Source organism: Trichomonas vaginalis, chromosome I, assembly GCF_026262505.1.
Source record: "Trichomonas vaginalis G3 chromosome I, whole genome shotgun sequence".
NCBI lineage: Eukaryota > Parabasalia > Trichomonadida > Trichomonadidae > Trichomonas > Trichomonas vaginalis.
The window spans coordinates 1,846,419-1,869,072 of record NC_067203.1 but is presented as its reverse complement, the minus strand read 5'-3'; the positions used below and the strand labels follow the sequence as shown (position 1 = coordinate 1,869,072).

Below are 22,654 nucleotides of genomic sequence, written 5' to 3'. Positions count from 1 at the left end.
TATTGGGGTTTAATTTCTTTCAATCATGGAAAAATGCAAATTTCAGAAGAACAAAACCAAAAAATTTACTAGTTAGGGAGCTATAGTAATGAATTTTTGATAGTACAATTTCGATTTGATTTTATATACTTAATGTTGAAGTAGGATCAATATCCAAAGAAAGAGAGAGAGAGAAATCACGACGAAATGAAATAAAAATTATTTAAGGGTGCGCCCGGGAGGATCATGTAAACTTCAGAATTTAGAACCTTAATTTTTAAGCAATTACTTGGTACCTAAAAATATCAAAAAGTACAACTTGGCTCCATAATAATCCTGTCATGGTGGCAGTTTGTATTCCCTAGTATTTTCCTCTTGAATCTCTTTTTCTGTCGAAATTAAATTCAAATCTCAGAAGTAGAAGTGAATAATCGACTTATTGCTGCTATTATACGAATAAACAAATCCATTATATTATTTTTATTTACATAATATCTGTTTGAAGTTCATAATTCTATAAATTTTTCTTCAAAAACATTACAATCTTGATAGTTTTGATACTGTTTAATAGGTTTTTGGCACCTTATTTAGTAATTACAACGTATCGAGTCGATCTGAACTTAATTTTCGGAAATTTAAAATATTTATCATAAGTAAAATCTGATTTGAAATTTATGTTTAATTACTATATTTTGCATAATCCTAAGTAGCTTTTGTAAAAATTCATCAAAAAAAATTTTAACGTGCTTTAATTTTTTATTTTTTAAAATAATACATATTATTATATAACTAGAATATTTACAAATTTTACTGCTTTCAAAAATTTAATCCTCCTCCTCTCAAATAAACGTACATCCAGGGGGCCTGTTTTTTGCAAAAAATAAAATTTCATTTTTTTATGCTTAAAAAGTCAGAATTTTTATTTGCTTCTGGGATATATGATGACTATATCAGACGCCCATTCTTTTTGATACTCAACATTAAACATAAAACTTAGCCGTTAAGGCTCTTCTGAAAATACTTTGTTTTTCGAAAAATTTGCGAAAAAAATCAAAAAATTAAAAAATCCCCGAATCTGCAGGGATTTTAAAAAATTCTTTTTAGTAAAACTTAAGGATATTGTATCAGATATATTGGTATGGGCAAATTCAATTATAATACAATATTCATCGAGATATTGCGCTAACGAAGCGTTCAAAATTGAGAGGGTAATCCTCCTACTCTCAAATAAACGTACATGCGGGTGCACCCTTAATTATGAGAAAATGAATAAAAATTGTTTACTGAATGACGTTCTTAACCAATTCAAGGATAAGAGGAGCCAAAACGTTATCCTGCATTCTGATACCAGCCTGAACTCTTCCACCATCATTGAAAGACAAGAAAACAACCAATTCGACACCTTTAGATGTCTTTCCTGAGAAGTAAGCTGTGTTATCTTTCTTTGCGTTGAAATACAATCTCTTTGAGTTGAACTGGTTCTTTGCAACAGGGATTGAGTCGACTCTTGCGTTCTCGACATTTGTTGTGAGTTCTGTTGATGGAGGAAGTGATTGCCAGAACTTGACGAACTCTTCTCTTGAGAACTTTCCACCTTCCTGGTCTGTAACCAAGATTGTTTCGAGTTTCATTGGAACGTGGAAGATGATTGGAGAAGGAGCGTTTGTGAGAATGGCAACATCTAAGTTTGATGATGTCTGCGCTCCCTGTGCGTAATTTGCATCGTATGTGATTGCAACAGTGACAGAAATTGATTTCTGTGATGGCAAATCCTTCGGGAATCCGGATTTCTCTGGTGCGTAACCGAAGATGTTCTTGTTGAACGCGATATCCTTGATTTGGTCAGCGTTCTCGTTGTAGTTTGTGATTCTCATAGCGATCTGGCTGTCCTTTCCGATCTGTACCAAAGCGGCTCTGACTTCGAGGGAATTCGATGACTTTCCATCGACAACAACTGGGAGATCCATTCCTTCTGCAAGTCCGCCTTCTCCTCCAAGGCTGGCGAGACTCATGATCTTTACGTTGTCGACGAATTCCTGTGGCTTCTTGTTGTACAAAACTGACAATGTTCCAACCAAAGGAATGAGAGATTTGACGAGATCTGCATCGCATGAGTAAAGCTCTGTCTTGATGAGAGGCTTCTGCTCTGGCATGATGACTTGCTGTGCGTAATCTGGGCACTCAGAAATGAGCCAGTAGTACTGGAACGCTCTGTCTCTGATTGATGGGTTGTCTACTTGCGATGTAGCCATTGTAATGACCTGCTGGAACATGTCTTGTCCGTCTTCCTGGTTGACTAAGAAGTACTTGAATACGGCTGTGAGAATGGCAAGTTGTACATCAGGTGTGTCTTCAAGGAAGTCATCAAGGAAGTGTGCATCCAAGAGATCGCCTGCGTTGCCAATTCTGTCGGCGTATTCGCCAATGATCCAGACCATGGCGGCCTTTGCGCGGTGGTCGTCGAGCTTGGCACCAAGAGCACCGCAGATGTTGGCGAGAATGCCGAGGTACTGGTTTGGATATCTCCTGAAAATGTCGGCGGCAACGACGATGCATTCTTGGACAACAAATTCGATCTTGTTGTCAACGAGAGCAACGATCTTGTCGACACAGGATGAGGCGGCAGCTTCGAATGTAATGGCGATTTTGCCGATTGCTGCAATAGATTTGCGGACGAAATCAACATCAGCTTGTTGAGCGTAATCGAAGAGTTCTTCAAGTACTTTACCGACGTTTTGAGCACTGCAGAGTGTAAGGATGACATCGAGCTTGGCTAATTTGATGTAAGATGGATCATCGAACTTGCAGAAGAAGATGGAGACCTCGGATGAGAAGAGACGTCTGTAGTGTTGAAGAAGAATGAGAATTGACTTAATGGCAGCGTACTGAACTGGAGCTGTGTTATTGAGTAAAGTAACAAGTGGAAGGGCAACTCTTGTGAGGGTTTCTCTGACCTTAGATGGGTCATCGATGTAAAGGTTCATCTGCAAGCAGCAGCGAATGGCAGAAAGAATGACAGCTGCATTTGCATGTGATAATCTTGTAGAAACACGAGAGATAATGCCACGAGCATCATTGGCATTATCTGGTCTGAAGTTGCATGTGTAATCTAAGATCTGAACTTGAGCCCATTCTGTTGTTTGATCGATTGATGCGAGTAAGTTGTTGATTGTTGAGAAAGATGGCTCGAAAAGTGGCTGGTCGCGGCTTTGATTGATTTCTAAGAGTGCGGAAATAGCGTTAGCTGCTACGTTGGGGTTAGAATCCTCAACTAATCTCTTTAATTGAGCGCCAAGTTTGAATTTGTCAATGAATGAAGCACGCGCCTGGTGGATAGATAAAATAGAAAGAGCAGCCGATTTTCTAACATATGGATCATCAGAAGAGCAAGCTCTCATTACAATTGGAATTAAGCGATCGATATTTGCTTCATTGATGAGGCGGCCGATTTGGCGAACGACAACACCCTTCATTTGTGGATCTGGCTTCTCGAACTCACTCATTAACAGTTGAACTGTAATATCTGCAAGTTGTGGCTGAACTTCGACATAGCGTTCTGCGTATATGCCTATGAAACGACGAACTTTGATTTCTTGTTTCGGATCAGATGTTCTGTAGCCTGAAATGTTGGGAAAAGCTGATCTGCATTCAACGTTTTGTGCTTCAAGAGCTACAAGTCTCTGAAATGCAAAATCACGGTCTTTTTGTTCAGGAGAGGCTAGTTTCATTGTCATCTCCTGAATTTCGCCTGCTTGCTGCATGCGTGACATTTTTTTATATTATTTTGTCACTTTTGAAATTATTTTTATATTTTTATCAATTCTCTCTACCGGCGTGCGGCGCCGATAAAAACAAAAATCATCTTAGCCAAAGGATAAAGATAAACATTCTTAAGCTTGCCGGACAGGTGTATACTGATGGCTAAATTTCGAGAAAAATTGAAATCCTGATTTTTGAGTTGTAATATTTGTAACTATACATGGCACGATGGAGGTAAAATATATGGCCCTACTGTGGCCCATAGTTCCTGCGGAGAGCTCCATTGGAGGAGGCCACAAAAATTGTAATTAAAATTGTGTTAGAGAACAATTTTTCCCCCCAAACAGGGACCCTAATTAGATAGTAAAAATAAGGTCAAGGTCACTCTTCAGTGAACAGCGTTTTTTGTATTTCGACGTTATTTCCCCTCAATTTTTTGAGTACTTGGAAAATTTATAGATTGAAACAAACCCTCTAAACTAATAGATCGACATTATATAATGGACTTCCTTTTGCTACCCTATTGTATTACTGCCACAATAGTTTTTTTAACCGCTTATGCTTCAAAAAAATTTTTCTTCACGATGATATGCAATATTAATAATAAAAAATTTGTTAGTTCATTCCTTTCACAGGAACCAATGATATCTTATTTTGTAAAGGCGAGAACCATTGATTGGGAGGGACATTATTCTGACAAATATTGTGAAAGGTATAATTTTAACTATGGATCATGGCAAACCGGCACATTACATATTTCACATAAAGAAAGGGAAACAATTATTTATCAATTGAAGGAAAAATATATATTAAATGATATAGCAAAAGAATGTTTTGATGAATTTTATCAAGAAATTCAATATAAAGCTCATAGATTTTATAATTTTATTGAACTTGTTGAAGACAAACCTAATACACTAATAGTTTGCTTTAACAAAAAAAATTCAAAAATAATTATTTTTTTGGCAAGCAAAATGGGTCAATATTTCTATATATTCTTAAGATTATTCAGATTACATCTAATATTGGAAAATATGTTCTTTAAAGAAGTTGATAGAAATATCGAAATTACAATTGAAAAATTTATCTCATTAGATCCAGAAGAGTTTAAATATAAATACAAGGAAGATTATCTTATTATTACAAGATTAAACCCTAGATCTGAAAGGATTGATATGATTGGGTTGGATGTAATATCTTTATTTTTTTTAATAATTATTGAAACGTTTATATATAACCTTTTGAAATGAATATTATTGAGGTTATAGGTGAGGTCATGTTAATTCTGTGGCTTAGTCACACCTCTTAGGCCAGCTACTACCCGTAAATAATCGGCAGTTTGAAGGACTTTGACAATTATTTTGAAATAATTTTTTTTATTGTTGTTAATGGTGCCGGAAAGTGAGGTGACACCTCATAACTTCATTTGTAGTAAAGATATTAATGATATTGAAATATATTTGTATATATTAGTAGGGTATATAATAAAGTTATTATTTCTTTGAAATTGATTCTCGGATACTTCCAGTATACAGAAAACTGGTTCGCATTTTTCCAACTTGCATACCTATCTAGTCCATGGTTTGTTCATGGCAGAGACTGATACTCCAAGAATGATATCTAGGTACAAGATTCTAGATATTTTAAAAAAACATTTGGCATTTGTTAAAAATTAGGTAACATCAAAACAAAGACTAAATTCACTGCCATCTCACTGATCATTGGGAAACCAACCTAATGGTAGCGGCATTCACATTAAACAGGATTTAACAAGTGAATGGAAGTTCAACTTTCAAAATAGTTTAAATGAAATTATTTCATGAATATCAAGTCATATTCGAAGGAACTACAGTTGGGCAATTAAAAAAGACACTTTTAAAAAAGTGACAATGGGATGACTGAGTATTCAGTGCGCGATGTACCACGTCAAGCTTTTGTTCAGTTTCTAGCTATCCATCTTTACAGGAATAAGTTACTTGAATGTCCTGTTATGTCTCATAACCCTGCCAACGCCAGTAAATTCGCAAATTTTCAAAAATGGTGGTTCCTTGAAGCTGGTAAACTTATTGTTCAATGGTACGAAGCGCCTTCAATGCCTCCCGTTCAGCATCGTAAGCCAAATATGACAAAGCAAGAAAGAGATGCATTCTTTAAGAATTATTCCATCGTTGAATTAATAAATCAATACGTGCAACTCGGTTGGGTCATTCAGGATAAAACAGGGATCATGTTCGTTACCGATCTTGGGAAAGATCAGCTCAATAAGATTGTTCGAGAATTTAAAGTTAAGCAAGATGCCAAAAAAGATGCGCAACCATGACTATCTTACCTTCGTAAAACAATACACTATCAAAAATTTACAGCTGAAAAAGCTAATTTTTTCCAATTTTTTTCTCAGTCATTCATATCGAAGTTATGATATTTTTATCTGTCTTATATTATAAAAAACAATTTGAGCGGAAGATTTTGAGAATTTTTCTAGAAAAACGATTACAAACTTGAAAATTGTCAAACAATGACTTAAAAATCAATATAAATATTGATTCTCTATTTATTTTATTCAAAGAGAAAAGAATTATGACATGGGTATTTATAAATTTGTCAACAAAAAAAAGAGCGAAAATTAAATTTCTGAGGCTCTGTTTGCCAGAAAATATACATTTGTAAACTTTCTGATACTAAATGATGCTTATATAGAGTATATGCATACATCAATTTGCCTAATTTCATGAAAATCACATCCAGTTTCATTGTTTAATTGCCCAATTCTTGACATATTTTGTAAAAATTTTGGCTGTGGCACTTTTTTGACATCATTGAAATGAATGTCTATTTCTGAGGATTACAAATCAGTTGATTTACCATTTTCTCCTAGAAAGTTTTTGGAAATATCTCATAAAGGCGAAGAACCAACAAAATTTGAAGAAGGAAATCTGTTAGAGTTAATTTCTCAAGTTGATGAAACAGATGAGTCACTAGAGAAGCCATTATTGTATTTGAAAATGTATGTTGAGTGTGCGTATAGTGGTGACAGCACTCAGAAATACGAAATTTCCGAAATTATTGACAGAAATGATCTCCTCTTTTTCTTATTAGATCATATTCAAACTTCAAGTGACAAAATGTTCATGCATATCATTGATATACTTGTTTTAATGTATTTAATAGGTAATTTAGATTTCGATATTTTATCGGAGGAAAAAAGAAAATTGCTATTTGATATCATACTTGAAAGGTCAATTGCATATTTATACAATAGTTTTTATCTTTTAGCTGCCATTATTTCGAAAAATAATTTCGAATTTGATGAAAATTCCATTATGAATTTAGCATATCAAGAGAGATTAGATGATATTGTATGGTTCTTGGTTGAAAGCTTTAAAACAAATCCTCGAAATTTCAAAGAATTTGAACAATTTTTTATCCAAATGCTTGAAACAAACAGATATCCATCATTATATGGAATTTTCTTCTGTACACTTTATGATCTTCAATTTACCAATGAAATTGCCACATTAAACATCTTTGACGAGTTTGTAAATGATGAAAATGACGAATGCCACGAAATCCTGAATTCTCTCATAAAAATAGTTATATACGGATCAAATGATGATAGTTTCAATTTTTTTATGACAAAATTCCATCAAATTGATGTAGATCTTAAAATTAAGTACTATTTAGTTAAACACTGTCCGAGTAGAGCTAGAAAGATCATAACTGATGAAGAAATTGAAATGATTAAAGAATTATCTGTTGATGGAAAGTTTGATGATAAACAATACGCAATTAAACTTCTGATCAAGTTAGTAGAGTATAGCATTGTAGATTGCATCAGTGTTTTACCTATTTTCAATGAGATTTTTCATTATTATGAAAATTATCAAGTTTTAGAAAGAATTATAAATTTAGTAACTGACAAATTAAGGCAAACTTATGGTTCAGAAGAAATCAGCCAATCTCTGACTTTCTTTGGCAATATCGAAGAGTGTTTTGATGATATTATCGAAGATGCTGATGATTCATTAATAGAAAGTATAGAAGAACTTGATAAAGCAATTAATGATATTAAACTTGAACAAAGTTTATAAATAAAAGAATTTCTTTTTGTTTTGTTTAAGGCGCGGTTCAATTTTAACGACATTTTTTAACGCGATACGAGCGTAAGTCCATAGAATGTGTTTTGAGGGAAACTATAAAAATCCAAAATAGAGGTAAGTGCGCCATTATTACCTGCGAAGTTACATGGAATAAATCGAAGAGTAAGTACAAGATGATCTTGCATCTTTCCAAGTAAATGAAATTTATTAAAATTAAGATGATAATATTCATTTATAGTATGTGTATGATGTTTTTTCAAAATTTCTTCAAATAAAATGCAATGATAATTTTTGAATAATTTTTTTCTTGTGTATATTTCATTTTTTATTAGTGAAAATATCATTACATCAATAAGGAAAGCACAATCCAAATTCATATTAGTTAAATTAATATACGACCAAAAGTGCTTACTCTTAAACAACCGTCGGATTTCCGGGTGAAATCGTGACACACTTTCGTCTTTCGTAGGCAGTGGTGGTTGTTACAAAAGGTAACTTCGAATGTAGCGTGAAATCTGCAAAAAAAATTCTGAAATTTGAATGGAGAACACAAAAATTGAATAGTTTACGTCAATAAAAAAGAGAAAAATGAAGCCAATGTGTCTCGAACCTAGGACTTAGAGCAGCAATCCCATTGTTTATCCCATTACACTAGATGCGTCTCTCACCTCAGTGAATGAGATCAACTATAGCAACTTGTGGAAAAGTGACAAATAGCAACTTTGACCCTCTCTCTGCATTTTATTTGAAGAAATTTTGAAAAAACATCATACACATACTATAAATGAATATTATCATCTTAATTTTAATAAATTTCATTTACTTGGAAAGATGCAAGATCATCTTGTACTTACTCTTCGATTTATTCCATGTAACTTCGCAGGTAATAATGGCGCACTTACCTCTATTTTGGATTTTTATAGTTTCCCTCAAAACACATTCTATGGACTTACGCTCGTATCGCGTTAAAAAATGTCGTTAAAATTGCCCACACGCTTTGTTTAACCATGGCAGAATCTTTCATTATTGCATTTAAATTAATATTAAAACTCGCATATCATGCAATGAATTGAAGTAATATTCGCATTTATGACTTACAATTAGTATTTTCAATTCTCGTTGATTACGATGTTTAAAATTGAGTTAAGAGGGCAAATACAACTTTTTTACATGCTCACATTATATCAATTTATTTTTGTGCATTACAGCCATATGAAGTACTATATGATAATTTATAATAACTTTTTCCCGACCAAAAATTTTAACTTTTTATCATAGAAAAATGGAATATAAATCTTGTGTGTCAAAAAATTGAGAGGATGTCAGAATGCGGTATGTGTAACTTCCTGAGCTAATATGATTGAAGTCCTTATTAAACATTGCATTGCGAATATGAATACATTTGGAAAACAGGAGATGTCATTCATCATCAAAGATGATATATTTCAATATGAATATACAATTCTCCAAAGTTATATGATATAATTTCAGAAAGCAAATTTGCTCTATGAATGATTCTGTGATACAAAAAGTTAGTTTACCAACTCAAATACAACTTATGCTCCTATATAAGAGACTTCAGCTCTCAAATAATTTTCTAATTATTTTTTTTTTGTATAACAAAAAAAATTTATAATAAACAAAATAAAAATAAGTTATTTCTGTTCAGGTCTAATGAAGTCAGCACCAGAGTTTTTGAACTGCAAACCATCGTAGTCCATTCTGAAGCACAATTCGTTCAAAACGTTTCTGACTTTCATTTTTCCTCTTTTTTGAATTACCAAATTCTTAAACGTTTCTTGGTGTGCGTTTATATCATTTCTGTCTATCTTCTGGACGCAGTTCTTATTCTTCACGTACACTCTCACTGTCTTGCTCTGTTTAAGACATTTCGGTAAATATCCCTTTATCGTCACTGTCACTTTTTCATCATCAGAATTCAATTTACATCTGAAATGACCTAAACCAGAAACCGCTGCCAAACACATTGCTCTGTAAACAATTTTATCAGAGACTTGTGTTGCCTCAACAATTTCCAGCGAAGGAGTATTCATTGCCACTGACTGTGCGGCTTTCATGAAACTCATCAAACACTTTCTTATTGAATCCAAATTTGGCAGAGGACTTTGCGAAGGAATTTCAAAATTGGATTCAAGAGAATTGACGTGTTTTTGATTGGAATAATAGTTAGGGATCAATTCTATCAATGTTTCCTTGACAACGGAAGAATTAACATTAGCAATGTTATTGTTTGATATATAGCCAAGCATTGCAGCAACTTTAATTCCTTGTGGTTTGATGATGTTTTTTATTTCTTCAGAATTTTCTGAACTGGAATTGTTCGTTATTAAAAATGATTCCCTTAAAATAAATGAAACAGTTTCAGTGAGTTGCCAGTAATAAAACAACATCTTATAAAGAGGTATTGTCATGTAATGTGTTTCCAAGTCATCACCATCACAAGATGTCGGAATAAGACTAAAAACAGTATTAGAATTCGATTTTTCTTGGAAACCGAGAAAAACCATTAAAAATCTCGAAATCAATGTCGGAGCAACATCTGCTTGCATGTGTTGCATGGAGAACCTGCAGCATCTGTTAATAATCTCGTTGACAACTGTTACGTGCTCGAGATCAAAAGAAAATGTCCTTTCTTTCCCTTCTTTCAATGTTTCGAAAGGATCTTCTTCTTTCACGGAAACATTAGTTTGATGTGTCTGATTCACTGGCTCGTTCTTCTTATCAAGGGATTTCTTGATGTTCCGCTTGTTGAATTCATGGTATTCTGGCTCTTTTTGTCTCCGAAATTCACTCAAATCGTTCATTTTCTCGGAAGTTCTTTCGATGACTGTATCCAGCATTTTCACGGGATTTTGCGTCATCGCGAAGAGAACGGAATCGAGATTCGTAGGGCCGTAGATGTCTTCAAGGGTGAGGAAGTCAAGAGGAGTAAGGTTGCACTGTGGAAATGATGATGTATCGATTTTAATGCGTGGATCTAAAATTGCGGTTTTTAATGAGGTTAATCTAAGAATTGATGACCTCATTCTGGTGATTGCTACATCCATTTGGACACGCTCGTCTTCATTGTCGTAGATGCGGTCTTCGTATTGGTTCTTTTGGACAAATTTGAAATTGCAATCTAATCCAGCGGCGGAAATGGCCCAGCGATCATTGCAAGCGCAGTATTCGCTGACTCTACGACCACTGCAGGTGCAATCAACCTTCTCTGGAGGTAGTAATCCGTATGATCCGATCTTTTTTCGTCCGATTGGGTTAAATGGCTGCCAAATGTCACTTGGATATGTACAAACGACTTCAGAATCGACAATTTTTTGATGTGTAATAGCGGATGGGTTTAAATCTGCTTGAGAAGGTGGAATATCAGTTTTCAAATATGGAGGAATGTATGAAAGTTTGACACAGCCATCGTAGATGAGTTGCATAAAGTGGTTTGTCTGTGAAATTGGCTTGAATAGTTCCCATAAAAGCCAAAATGGACCTGATGTAGGTTTTACATGTTCTAAAAAGACAAATGCGTCTAATAAGTTGCCACGACGAAGCATTACATCACGAATTCTTAGTAGAAATTGCTTCAATGCATTTGGCCATAATTCGTATTCAATTGCTGTGATTAAATATGGATCATCAGTTAAACAACCAGAACGGGATAATGGTGGTGGTATTTCTTCGACGATGGCAGCAAATTTTTGAGTTAAAGCAGCATGAGATCGTAATAATGAAAAAACTATTGTTAAACAAGTGGATCTTGGTATTTTTTTCTCAGCATATAAGCATAATGTTCTAAGGATTGCATCACTTCGTTGTTTGTTTTTTAATTGTAATTGGATATCTGAGATAAAAGATAATAGTGAAGAATCCATTTGACAAAAAAAATCTCTTTTATCGGTGTATTATTCCCAGAAAATAATCAAAATTAGTTTTCGAACTCTATTTCGCAATAATGATACACATCATACTGGGATCCATGCCTTATTCATCTAGTTATTATAAGATTTACAGCCCCATGAAAATTACAAATTTTCGCGTGACTTTTTTGTAAATTGAGCGAAGCTCAATTTACATAAAAAGTCAGCGCGAAAATTTTGATTCTTTTTAGAGAAGGGAAAAAAGAATTTTCACGTTACGTTTTTTCCTCTCAAATAAAATTTAATTAAAAAAGCTAAATTTTATAATTTAACAGCATCTAAAGACTCGAAACAAATTTGCCGATCTCACAATTTTTTCAAAAGTTTATTTTTACTTTTTCATGGCAGCCTAACTCAACAAACTTTTTCACCGGAAGAAATTCGTTGATCTTTGTAGAAACGAGACTAATCTGGCCAAATGATAGAGTCCCCTATTCTTCATCTATTTCGAGATTTTACAGATGATTTATATCCATTTTCACAATTTTCCTATTTCCGAGCCCTCCTACCCTACCAAACCCATTTCAAAGAAGAAAATGCTGAAGCCCGCTAGGGCTTCAGCTTGTTCATCCCGAATGAGCCAAATTTCAATCATCAAAAAAGAAAAGTTCCTTATTAATAAAAAACTTAAGCGGCATCGAGGATGCAGATGCTGTTAAATATCAAAATTAGCTTTTTTAAAATTAAATTTTTTGAGAGGGAGAAAAGTGACGCGAAAATCTTTTTCCCTTCTCAAAAAGAATTTAAAATTTTGTCAAAAATAGTGAATGTACCTTTTTCGTATATATAAGCATCAATTATATGGACTAATAAATAGTCGGGAAGATGGACTTGGACGATTATTTCCAATTTTGACAAAATGTTATCTTTGTTACTTTTTTTAAGGGTGCACCCGTATGTACGTTTATTTGAGAGGAGGAGGATTACCCTCTCAATTTTGAGGGATTCGTTAGTTTATTTTCTCGATGAATATGCAATAAAATTTGATTTTTACCTTATCAATATACTTCATATAATATATACATGTTCATGTAAAAACTTTTTTCCAAAATCCTCAGGAATTAAGGGATTTTTGAATTTTAAAAATTTTTTTCGAATTTTTTCGAAAAAAAAAATATTTTCAGAACAGCCTTAACGGTTAGATTTAGGAACAATGTTAAGTATCAAAAATAAAGGAGGTCTGATATAGACAACATATATCGTTGAAGGTTGAAAAAATCTCTAATATTTGAGCCCAAAATTTCAAATTTTAATTTTTTGAAAAAAGAGGCCACCCGTATGTACGTTTATTTGAGAGGAGGAGGATTATATTTTTGAAAGGGTGAAACATTATGAATATGTTAATTATATAATAATATGTATTATTATAAAAAAGAAAAAATAAAGCACGTTAAAATTTTTCTTTCTTGATTTTTTACAAAATCTACTTAGAATTATGCAAAATATGACTAAGTAATTATAAATTTCAAGTTAAATTTTAATTTTGATAAATAATTTAAATTTCAAAATATCAAGTTCAGTTCGACTATGTATGTAGTAATTCCTCAATAAAGTGCCAAAACCCTATTAAAATATATGAACATTTTTAACATTTTAATGTTTTTATTTAAAAATTTGATGGAATATGAGCTTCAAACAATTATTATGTAAATAAAAATAATTAAATATATGTATTTATTCGTATTACAACCGTAGTAAGTCGATTCTTCCTTTCTTCTACTGAGATTTGAATTTGATTTCGAATTGTAAAGAGATTCAAAGGGAAAATACTAGCGGATAAAAACTACCTCCATGAAAAGGTCATAATGGAGTCAAGTTGTATTTTTTGATATTTTTTGCTTTTCGAGCCTAAATAGGTAGCCAAGATAATGCCTAAAAATAAGGTTCTAAATTCTGAAGTTTACATGATCCTCTCGTGTGCACCCTTAAACGTTTTAAATCATTTTGTAGTAAAGAGATTATGAGAATTAAGATTTTTTGGAAATCGAAACAATTTATTCGAACAGAAAGATTTTAAGGAATTTGGATAGTCATCAACAGCTAATTATTCATGAATTTTATTAAAATAATGATACTTTTTTATTTTTTATCTTGAATTTGGAATTTTTTTACAAAAATAAAACGAAGAATTTAATATTGAGTACATTCTAATAATAAATAAAATTTGAATAAAAGTCAGACAGCCGTATGTGCGGCCATAACAAGTAAATATATATATATATAATCTGCGAGACTTTTTTTTAAGGAGAGTGAAGCGACCCAAAACTGTCGGAAAAGTGAAATTCTCAAGTAAACTTGAATCAAAAATAATTCTATGCTAGAGAATTCCAATTCCTATTCGATGAAATTGTGAGAAAGTTTGCATTTTGAAATTCTAATGAAGAAGCTATACCAATCATTTCTTTGATTTCCTGAATGACAGCCAAGAAGAATATGATTTCAAGTTTAGGAAAAAAAGAAGGATGTTACCACTTTTCGAGGATCTATAAAGTGCAGACTAACTATGGATCTAATATCTGCATTCTTTCTCAAATTCACTTTTTTTAAAAAAAAAATTCTGGGGCAGTGACAAATTTGCCCAGCGTCACTTTTTGTCAAAATGACAACAAAGAAATTTTATTTGAAAAAAAAGTCTGAGAGGTACTGACTCCTGATTATTATCAAAATTCACAAAACTCAAAGTTTTAAATTTTTACATTGAAATCTTACAGTTTACATTTCTGCCACGTAAATTTACCGCTTTTTACTTCCCTAAAGAAAGATGTCTCTAAGGTACGAAACCAAAGTTACTATTTCGAAAGTTCCTCAAAATATTACTGAGGCAGGTTTAAAATCTATCTTTGAGAACTGCGAAATTTCAAATATTGAACGCAAAGAAGGGAAAATTAATCTAACTCTAAAACATTCTTTAAAATTCGAAAATCTAAGGCAAGAAGCAGTACGTAAATTTAAAGATATCTTCATTCAGCCATGCATTGACTATTCGCGAATTGCAATCATACTAAACAACGATGGGAAGATTCCTTTTAACAAAGTTAAGGAGTATTTAAAGCGCGATGATGTTATTTGGATACTGAATAAGAAAAAAAAGTATTTAATTTTATTTGACAGCGAAAATTCTCGTAATTCATTTTTAAACGATCAAACAGAGAGGAGAAAGTATAATTTTGTCACGCAAGATGAGTTAAAACTTAATCAGGCCATTTATGACATGCAATACAAGATTTTCATTGACAACGTTCCACCTGATATTAAAAAGAACGATATACGTGAGAAGTTCTCTTCAAGTGGTATCTTAAAAATTAAACTTGAAGATGGAAAATGCATTATTAAATACGATGATCAGGCGATTGTTCGAAATTTGCTTCAAAGTGGTCCTGTTACTGTTAAAGGGCATGTTCTTGATGTATGCATTCACGTTGACCCACAAGCAATCAACGATTTACAAGATACTTCCAACTTTCACTTCAAAGAGTTTGAATCACTATTAACTGATAACCCAACATATTTAAAGAAGATTAAATCCGAAAATTTCAATTACGAGCAATTTCTGAAAAATTATTTTACAAGAATAGGTATCATTGGTGACCTTAATGCATTTTTCATACAATTGTACAATGATACATATCCAAGACTTAAAAACGGTATTTCTCTTTTTGAACAACTTTGCAAATTTAATGGTGAACAAACACACGAATTAATCACCTTCCATTTGAAGAACGCTAAAAATCCAGAAGAAAGGCTTAATGCTTGTAATGAAATTTTCAGAGAATTTTTATCGAATAAAAATTAATTTTTTTTTAATACTTTTCCTTAACTAATGATAAAAATACTTAGTATTAACTTATTAAAACTTACATTCTAAAAAACACTTTATTGTACATGAGAGATTTCAAATTTTATTAAACCAATTATCTTACGTAAAGTCTCCCTATCGTTTTTTGCCCCAATACTGAGTGAATATCTATAAAATTTATGAATGAAAAAGAGTTTATTCATCTTGATTTGCAAAAGTTAAAATTTGAGATAAAATGTTCAGCTTGTTATTACAAATACAGATTCAAGGTAGTTATTCCGATGTAACATTCGAATTTTAATTCTATCTTATTTATTTTCAATCACATTACCGAACCTAAAAATCCCAAGGAATTTTTTTATGCCAAGGATTTCTTTCAACATAGAGTGTCCGGAAAATACCCTTGGCGGCAACAAAGAAGCATAATAATATATATATAATAGGCTAATCATATAATTCCAATTTTATGATGTAATGCAAGGTATTTTAGGAATCAAAAGTTTGTGAAATAATCAAATTGTTCTAATATAATTGGGTTAATTCTGCATTGAAAACAAACTATTTATTTGGAACCAAGTATTTACATAAGAATTTTTATTTATCATTCATTTTTTATTGTTATTTTTCTTTTGAAATGGAATAAAAAGATTTAATATATCATTGTTGCCACATTCTTGGGCATAGTCAAGTGCGGTTTCTCCTTCTCGATCTTTGACCATTGGATTTGCTCCATGTGATTATTATCATTCTAATCCAGAATTGAATATAATGGAAACAAATTTTCATGTTTTGATTATTATCATTCTAATCCAGAATTGAATATAATGTCCCTCGCTAACGGTTATTTCCCCTCAAAAAATGGTTAATCTGGTAGTTTTGGGTATCCCCCCATCTGAAATGAGCATTTTTTTGACACTCAAGTGTCAAATTAAATGAATTGGTTCAAGGCTGAGGCTGATTCCAGATACCAATAAAAAAAAAAAAAAAAAAAAAAAAAAAAAAAAAAGGTAGTGGGGCTTCCAGGCACTTCGTGCCTTCTAGCCCTGAAGATGTTTAGTATAAATGAAGTTTTTATTCGGAAAATTGTTAGTCTTCTTGGTCGAAAACATTATATAATGTTTCACTTTTCACAAATTATATATGTTTTCATGTTTTGTCAAGACTTCTTCTTCGTAAATGTTTTGTCAAGACTTCTTCTTCGTAAATGTTTTGTTGAGACTTCTTCATCGTCAATGAGTGTAAATCAGACAAAAATATATTTTAGGGTAGAAGGTTAGATATAACCTCTTTTCTAACCTCCTTTCTACCCTCTTGAATTTGTCAAGACTTCTTCGTAAATGTTTTGTCAAGACTTCTTCGTAAATGTTTTGTCAAGACTTCTTCTTCGTAAATGTTTTGTCAAGACTTCTTCTTCGTAAATGTTTTGTCAAGACTTCTTCTTCGTAAATGTTTTGTTGAGACTTCTTCATCGTAAATGAGTGTAAATCAGACAAAAATATATTTTAGGGTAGAAGGTTAGATATAACCTCTTTTCTAACCTCTTTTCTACCCTCTTGAATTTTCATGAAATTTACACCAAAAATATATTTTAGGGTAGAAGGTTAGATATAACCTCTTTTCTAACCTCTTTTCTACCCTCTTGAATTTTCATGAAATTTACACCAAAAATATACTACTAGGGTCATTTACGAAGAAATCTCAACAAAGTCTTTACGATGAAATCTCAACAAAACATAGACAAGAAAGTTCATGAGAAATTAGATGAAGAAGTCTTAACAAAGTCTTTACGAAGAAATTCATGAAAATTCAAGAGGGTAGAAAAGAGGTTAGAAAAGAGGTTATATCTAACCTTCTACCCTAAAATATATTTTTGGGTCATTTACGCTCATTTACGAAGAAGTCACAACAAAGTCTTTACGAAGAAGTCACAATAAAACATCTGTCACTTTTCGGGTAAAAACATTTTTATTATTATATATAAATGAATTTTACAAAACCACCGTTACCGTTCTTTGGAAATAAGAGTAAATGTAAAGATATTATATTGAGAGAACTTAAGAAACTACCGAATGGTCTAACATTTGTAGATTTGTTCGGTGGAAGTTTCTATATATCCCATTTGTGCCATACAATATTCCCAGACTCAAAGATTATATGCAATGACTTCGACAACTATATGAACCGTCTCAAACATATACCAGACACAAACAAAATATTGAGTGAGTTGAAAGAAAAGATACCTATAGGTAAGATGGAACGTATACCATTAGATAAGAAAAATACTGTCAGAGAGGTTTTGAAAAAAGCAGAATATATAGACTGGGATAGTATATCTGCTAGACTATTATATAGTGGTGCTATAAGAGTTCATGACATTGAAACACTTATGTCAAAAGTTTTATATCTTAACTATACAAATGTTTTCAAAGAGGACATAGAAAAATATATTGAGGGTATAGAGTTTGTGAGATGTCATTGGACAGATTTGTATGAAAAATATAAAGACAAGGAAAATGTTTTCTTTATAGTAGACCCGCCGTTCTATAACACATGGGATTTTCAATACCAAGTAGACTGGACTTTGAGAGACTCTTTAGAAACTTTAGACGTTTTACATAACCATCCATGCTTTTACTTTACATCCGATAAAAGTGGTTTGGAAAGTGTCATGAGATGGTTAGAGGACATACATGACTATGAGTTTAGATACGATAAGATAGAATATGAGAGAGGTCCTATAAACTGGAGAAAGTGTCATAACAAAGAAATTTTACTAGTAAGTAAATGTGGTTTGAAATAGGACTACTTGTTTTAGGTTTTTTCCATTGTGTCATTTATTTATTTGACGTGGCAGAAAAGTACAGAGAATATGAAGATGAACCAATGCCTGCAAATGTTCAGTATATGTACTCGTAAGAGATATTTTTATCTAATATTAAATGGACGCACAGAATTAGCAAATGCACAGCAACCTGGACAACCAAACCCAGAGAATATTCCAAATGAAGTTAGAATACAAACTGCAATGGCAAACTATGGTCAAGTGCCAACAGATGTACAAATGCAAACTGCCATGTCAAATGACGCTGCGTTAGGCTTACCACCATGGTATGCAAATATGAGATGGAAAGAGTTTTATACAAACCCCGAAGTGGGATATAAACAACTCTATGCAGATGACGCGAACACAGGAGTTGACCAGAATATGTTTTCTACCAGAGGAGAAACAGAATGTATGAGCTCCAGTTAAAGAATGCTATGGAACTCAACAGGAAACGTAAGAGACTAGGCGGACATTAGATTTTTACATATAGTAAAATGGGTTTCTTTGGAAGAATAGGAAACTTCTTTCGAAATGTTGGAAGAGGTATATGGAATGGAATAAAATCTGTCGGAAGAGGAATTTGGAACGGAGTCAAAAATATTGGTAAAAGAGTAGGTCAGTTTGTTGGTATTATACCTAAAGACCCTGAACCAGAAGAACAAGCTCCTGTTATACAACAGCCTGAACCTGCACCACAGTCTAGTTGGCAACCAAATCCAACACCTCAACCGTATTAAAAAATTATATTTTTACCGTTCGATAGTAGTTGTATATGAAACTAAGTTCTAAGTAAAACGCATGGTATAATGGAACTATTCTCTTTCTTCCATCTGTTGTAAACCATACTTGAAAGTCTGAAATACTTCCACTTGGTGGTTCATATAGCTTTGTAGGTTTTTCGTAAAAGTCATTTGCCAAGCATAAAAAAGAGTTTTGTGCACCAGAAAATGAAGCATGAACTATAATAGCAGCTGGGTCGAAAACATCTTTAAATAAATATGGTTCATCTCTTGCATATCGACTGTAAATATTTGCTAAAGGAAGTTCGACTTTCTGATTTAACATTCTTTGCAAATAATACCATGACATTGCAGTGAATTCTGTATATATTTGTTCGTCTTTCTTTGGATTGTCTTCGTAGATTTGAAATGACACTTGTGAATTTTGTTTGTCATATACAATTCTCACATAAAGTGTGCTCTCGGTATTTGCATATTCATCAGCATATTTTGCATAACATGAATTTATTTTATCTTCTATATTTTTTAACGCAGTCTGTAGAGAAGATAAAGGTCAACTTGTATTAGCTCAATTTCTTCCCACATTTTTCGTTTCCCTTCAGATATATAATCTATATGAAACCTTACAATAAATGGAAAACTTTTATCTTCTACAGACACAAACTTCATTCTACGAAAGCCAATAGCTTTTGTGACAGATGGGTCTCTTAGCCATCTTAATGGGTAGTCAAAACGATAGCCTTCATGCTTTACGGTCTCTGTCTCAAACTTTTGACCGACATTAGTAAAAAGTTCATCTAATGGTTTAGTTGTAGCAACTCTTGAATTTTCTTTTTCTATTGGAAGCATATTTTATCTAGAATAAAAATGTCGAGAAACAGCGTCTATGAGAGAAATACAACACAACCGACAACTCATTTTGCAAGCTCTAAATAAGAACACAACAAACTTTTCAAACTATTCTAAGATATCTGAGTCATTGAAAGAAGGAAACTTAAAACTGACGATAAACCCAATGACAGATGAGTTTCTGTTTCAAGACAGTAAGAACCATACTGTTTGTATAAATCCAACAAAAAGAACTTTAAACGAGAAACCTATAGATGAACTTCTTTTGAAAGCAGATATTGACAACAAAGCTGACAAAGAGTATGTAGATGCAACAAGAGACTATATTCTCGCATGGACAGATAGAACATACCCACAAAAACACCATACACATAACATCTATGACGTAGATGAACTACCAGCAATGTTAGATGACAAAGCGGATAAAACATATGTTGACAATAAAATGTCAAGTGAAGTGACAAGAGCTGACAAAGAATATTCTAAAAAGACTCATACACATACCATTGCAAATATTACAAACTTACAAGAAACCTTAAACAGGAAAAGTGACGTTGGACATACACACGATTTCTTCGCAACTGTTGGTATAGAAAATATTGCAGGAACGGTTGAAGAACCTGATGGAACTGGTGGGGATGTACTACTTTGGAAACCTCCTAACTTTCCACAAGGTTTAACATCGGATGAAGACATAACGACGATGAAATACACTAGATGTAGAAATGTCTATGTCATGGAGGATGAAAACAAAGTTAAATTCACTGCTCAAGATTTATATGACAACAAAGCTGACAAAACATATGTTAACGATGAGTTAGATAAAAAAGCTGACAAAACATATGTTAACGATGAGTTAGATAAGAAAGCTGACAAAACAGAGCTTCAAACGTTAAAGACAGAAATACTTCAAACACTATATCCTATAGGTTCTATTTACACGTCAATGAACTCTACCAAACCAGAAACAGTTCTGGGTTTTGGAACTTGGACTCAAATAGTCGACAGGTTTTTGTATTGTGCAAACTCTTCAAAGGAAACAGGTGGAAGTAAAACGATTTCAGGTGCAAATTTACCTGCGCACAGTCACTACGTAAATTTAAGTACATCTGAAGCAGGTTTGCATAGTCATAGATTTTGGGATTGGTCAGGAATGACAAAAGGTAAAGGATATGATGTTAAAGACAACGTTAAGTTTGCTATAAATTGTTACTGGAGTAACACTGAGGTAGGAGGAAGCCATACACATCGCGTTTCAGGGTATACGCAAACAACGGGACAAAGTAAAGACTACATGCCACCTTACATGACAGTTTACGCATGGTATAGAAATGCTTAGTCGTCATTTTCAACTTCTTTAGCATATTCGTCAGGAGTTGTCTTATATTTGTTAGGAACTGTCTTTGAAAGTATACCACCTTGAACTTTGACAAGTTTGAAACGAGGTCTGACAATAGTAGTTTTATCTTCTGCTTGCAGTGTGTACATTTTGCCATGTTTGCCTAAAACTTCATAATATTCTCTTGTATACTTTCTTCTATTTTTACGAACACGAATGCGAGTACCTGTCGAGTTCCCATTGTTGTCATAGTCAATAGTATTTTCATATGGGTCGCGTTTGGGTATTTCTATTTTACTTTGTCACCTTTCTGAAGTTTGAAGCCCGGCATTCTTTCTTGTTTGTCTCTTTTGACTAAATTATTAAATATATAGTCTTTCTCTAAGTCAGGGTTGTTTTTCATTTCTTCGGGGAGTGGTTTCCCAAACCTTTTTGTTTACGGTTATTGTAAATATTTAAAACTTGTCTCATCTTTGCCATGGAGAAGTGTCTATATTTGTCGTCATATGACATTTCATCTACCTCACCACCTTGTGGTTGGTTTAAGTCTCTTAAGATTTTTATACAACTGTCAATGACACCAAGAGCAGAATGGTTTTGGTCGACAATGAAATATTGGTTTACATTTTTTGAACGCAGATAGTTTTTAATATCGTCTGATTTGAAAGAACTTTCACAGTCAGATGTCAGTTTTGTTGGATGGTATTTGTCAACGAATATTGTCAAAGCAGTTTTCACATCTAAAATATTTTTGGACTGTAATGGTATGGCTTCACAGTATCTTGTGTTTTGACCGACAAATATTAGCCAGTATGGTGGTCCATCTTCTCTATACCTCGGAATGTTTTCCAAGATATCCATAAACCAAGCATTTGGTGTTGAACTAAAGATTTTTATCATGAGTGCTTTCTTTGTCGCTTTAGAAACATAGGGGTCCTTGTTTGGATTCGTCATTTTTTACCCATAAGAAATGGGTTTATTTGGCGCATTAGCAGGAGTTGCATCCAGATTTTTGCCCGCAGTGGGAACAATAGCCAGAGGTGCATTTGGAATTGGAAGGAAGATTTTGAGTACATTAGGTATACTTAAAGAGAAAGCACAACCTATTATACAAACTGTACAGAAAGGTTGGGAGGTAGCACGAGATGCAGCAAATCTTATTCCAAATCCTGAAACAAGAGGAAAAGTTCAAGGATGGATGGACAATGTAGGAAGACAAGCAGGAAACTACTATAACAAAGCAAATGACTACTATAACCAAGCAGGACACTATATGGACCAAGGTGAAAGATTCTTTAACAGAGGATATAACCATGCACAACAGTGGGTAAACAACAACCAA

The 22,654-nt window shown here is 33.0% G+C and overlaps 8 protein-coding genes across 8 annotated transcripts, besides 6 other annotated features; 6 read left to right on the top strand and 2 right to left on the bottom strand.

Annotated features, from left to right (window-relative positions):
• The first annotated feature begins 207 nt into the window (after positions 1-207).
• Positions 208-1,230: a mobile genetic element.
• Positions 1,231-1,252: 22 nt separating this feature from the next.
• Positions 1,253-3,755, bottom strand: TVAGG3_0911350 (adaptor complex subunit beta family member family; the record flags this gene model as incomplete). The annotated part of the gene is made up of 1 exon (XM_001311031.2): positions 1,260-3,749. The coding sequence occupies one exon, from the start codon at positions 3,747-3,749 to the stop codon at positions 1,260-1,262; it is 2,490 nt and encodes an 829-aa protein (XP_001311032.1).
• A 455-nt stretch (positions 3,756-4,210) lies between these two features.
• Positions 4,211-6,279, top strand: TVAGG3_0911340 (uncharacterized protein; the record flags this gene model as incomplete). The annotated part of the gene is made up of 1 exon (XM_001311032.2): positions 5,633-6,058. One exon carries the CDS (start codon positions 5,633-5,635, stop codon positions 6,056-6,058), a length of 426 nt encoding a protein of 141 aa, XP_001311033.1.
• A 198-nt stretch (positions 6,280-6,477) lies between these two features.
• TVAGG3_0911330 (uncharacterized protein) lies at positions 6,478-8,049 on the top strand (the record flags this gene model as incomplete). The annotated part of the gene is made up of 1 exon (XM_001311033.1): positions 6,564-7,826. One exon carries the CDS (start codon positions 6,564-6,566, stop codon positions 7,824-7,826), a length of 1,263 nt encoding a protein of 420 aa, XP_001311034.1.
• Positions 8,050-9,384: 1,335 nt separating this feature from the next.
• TVAGG3_0911320 (histone deacetylation) lies at positions 9,385-11,732 on the bottom strand (the record flags this gene model as incomplete). The annotated part of the gene is made up of 1 exon (XM_001311034.1): positions 9,491-11,719. The coding sequence occupies one exon, from the start codon at positions 11,717-11,719 to the stop codon at positions 9,491-9,493; it is 2,229 nt and encodes a 742-aa protein (XP_001311035.1).
• A 64-nt stretch (positions 11,733-11,796) lies between these two features.
• Positions 11,797-11,880: a mobile genetic element.
• Positions 11,881-12,504: 624 nt separating this feature from the next.
• Positions 12,505-12,543: a mobile genetic element.
• Positions 12,544-12,648: 105 nt separating this feature from the next.
• Positions 12,649-13,689: a mobile genetic element.
• A 763-nt stretch (positions 13,690-14,452) lies between these two features.
• Positions 14,453-14,514: a mobile genetic element.
• A 6-nt stretch (positions 14,515-14,520) lies between these two features.
• TVAGG3_0911270 (RNA-binding domain, RBD family-containing protein) lies at positions 14,521-15,570 on the top strand (the record flags this gene model as incomplete). The annotated part of the gene is made up of 1 exon (XM_001311035.1): positions 14,526-15,557. The coding sequence occupies one exon, from the start codon at positions 14,526-14,528 to the stop codon at positions 15,555-15,557; it is 1,032 nt and encodes a 343-aa protein (XP_001311036.1).
• A 966-nt stretch (positions 15,571-16,536) lies between these two features.
• Positions 16,537-22,654: part of a mobile genetic element that runs on past the window's edge.
• Positions 17,542-18,360, top strand: TVAGG3_0911260 (phage tail repeat-like family; the record flags this gene model as incomplete). Its single annotated transcript, XM_051251813.1, has 1 exon — positions 17,542-18,360. One exon carries the CDS (start codon positions 17,542-17,544, stop codon positions 18,358-18,360), a length of 819 nt encoding a protein of 272 aa, XP_051077387.1.
• Positions 18,879-19,121, top strand: TVAGG3_0911250 (serine threonine-protein phosphatase family; the record flags this gene model as incomplete). Its single annotated transcript, XM_051251812.1, has 1 exon — positions 18,879-19,121. The coding sequence occupies one exon, from the start codon at positions 18,879-18,881 to the stop codon at positions 19,119-19,121; it is 243 nt and encodes an 80-aa protein (XP_051077386.1).
• TVAGG3_0911240 (phage tail repeat-like family) lies at positions 20,140-21,312 on the top strand (the record flags this gene model as incomplete). Its single annotated transcript, XM_051251811.1, has 1 exon — positions 20,140-21,312. One exon carries the CDS (start codon positions 20,140-20,142, stop codon positions 21,310-21,312), a length of 1,173 nt encoding a protein of 390 aa, XP_051077385.1.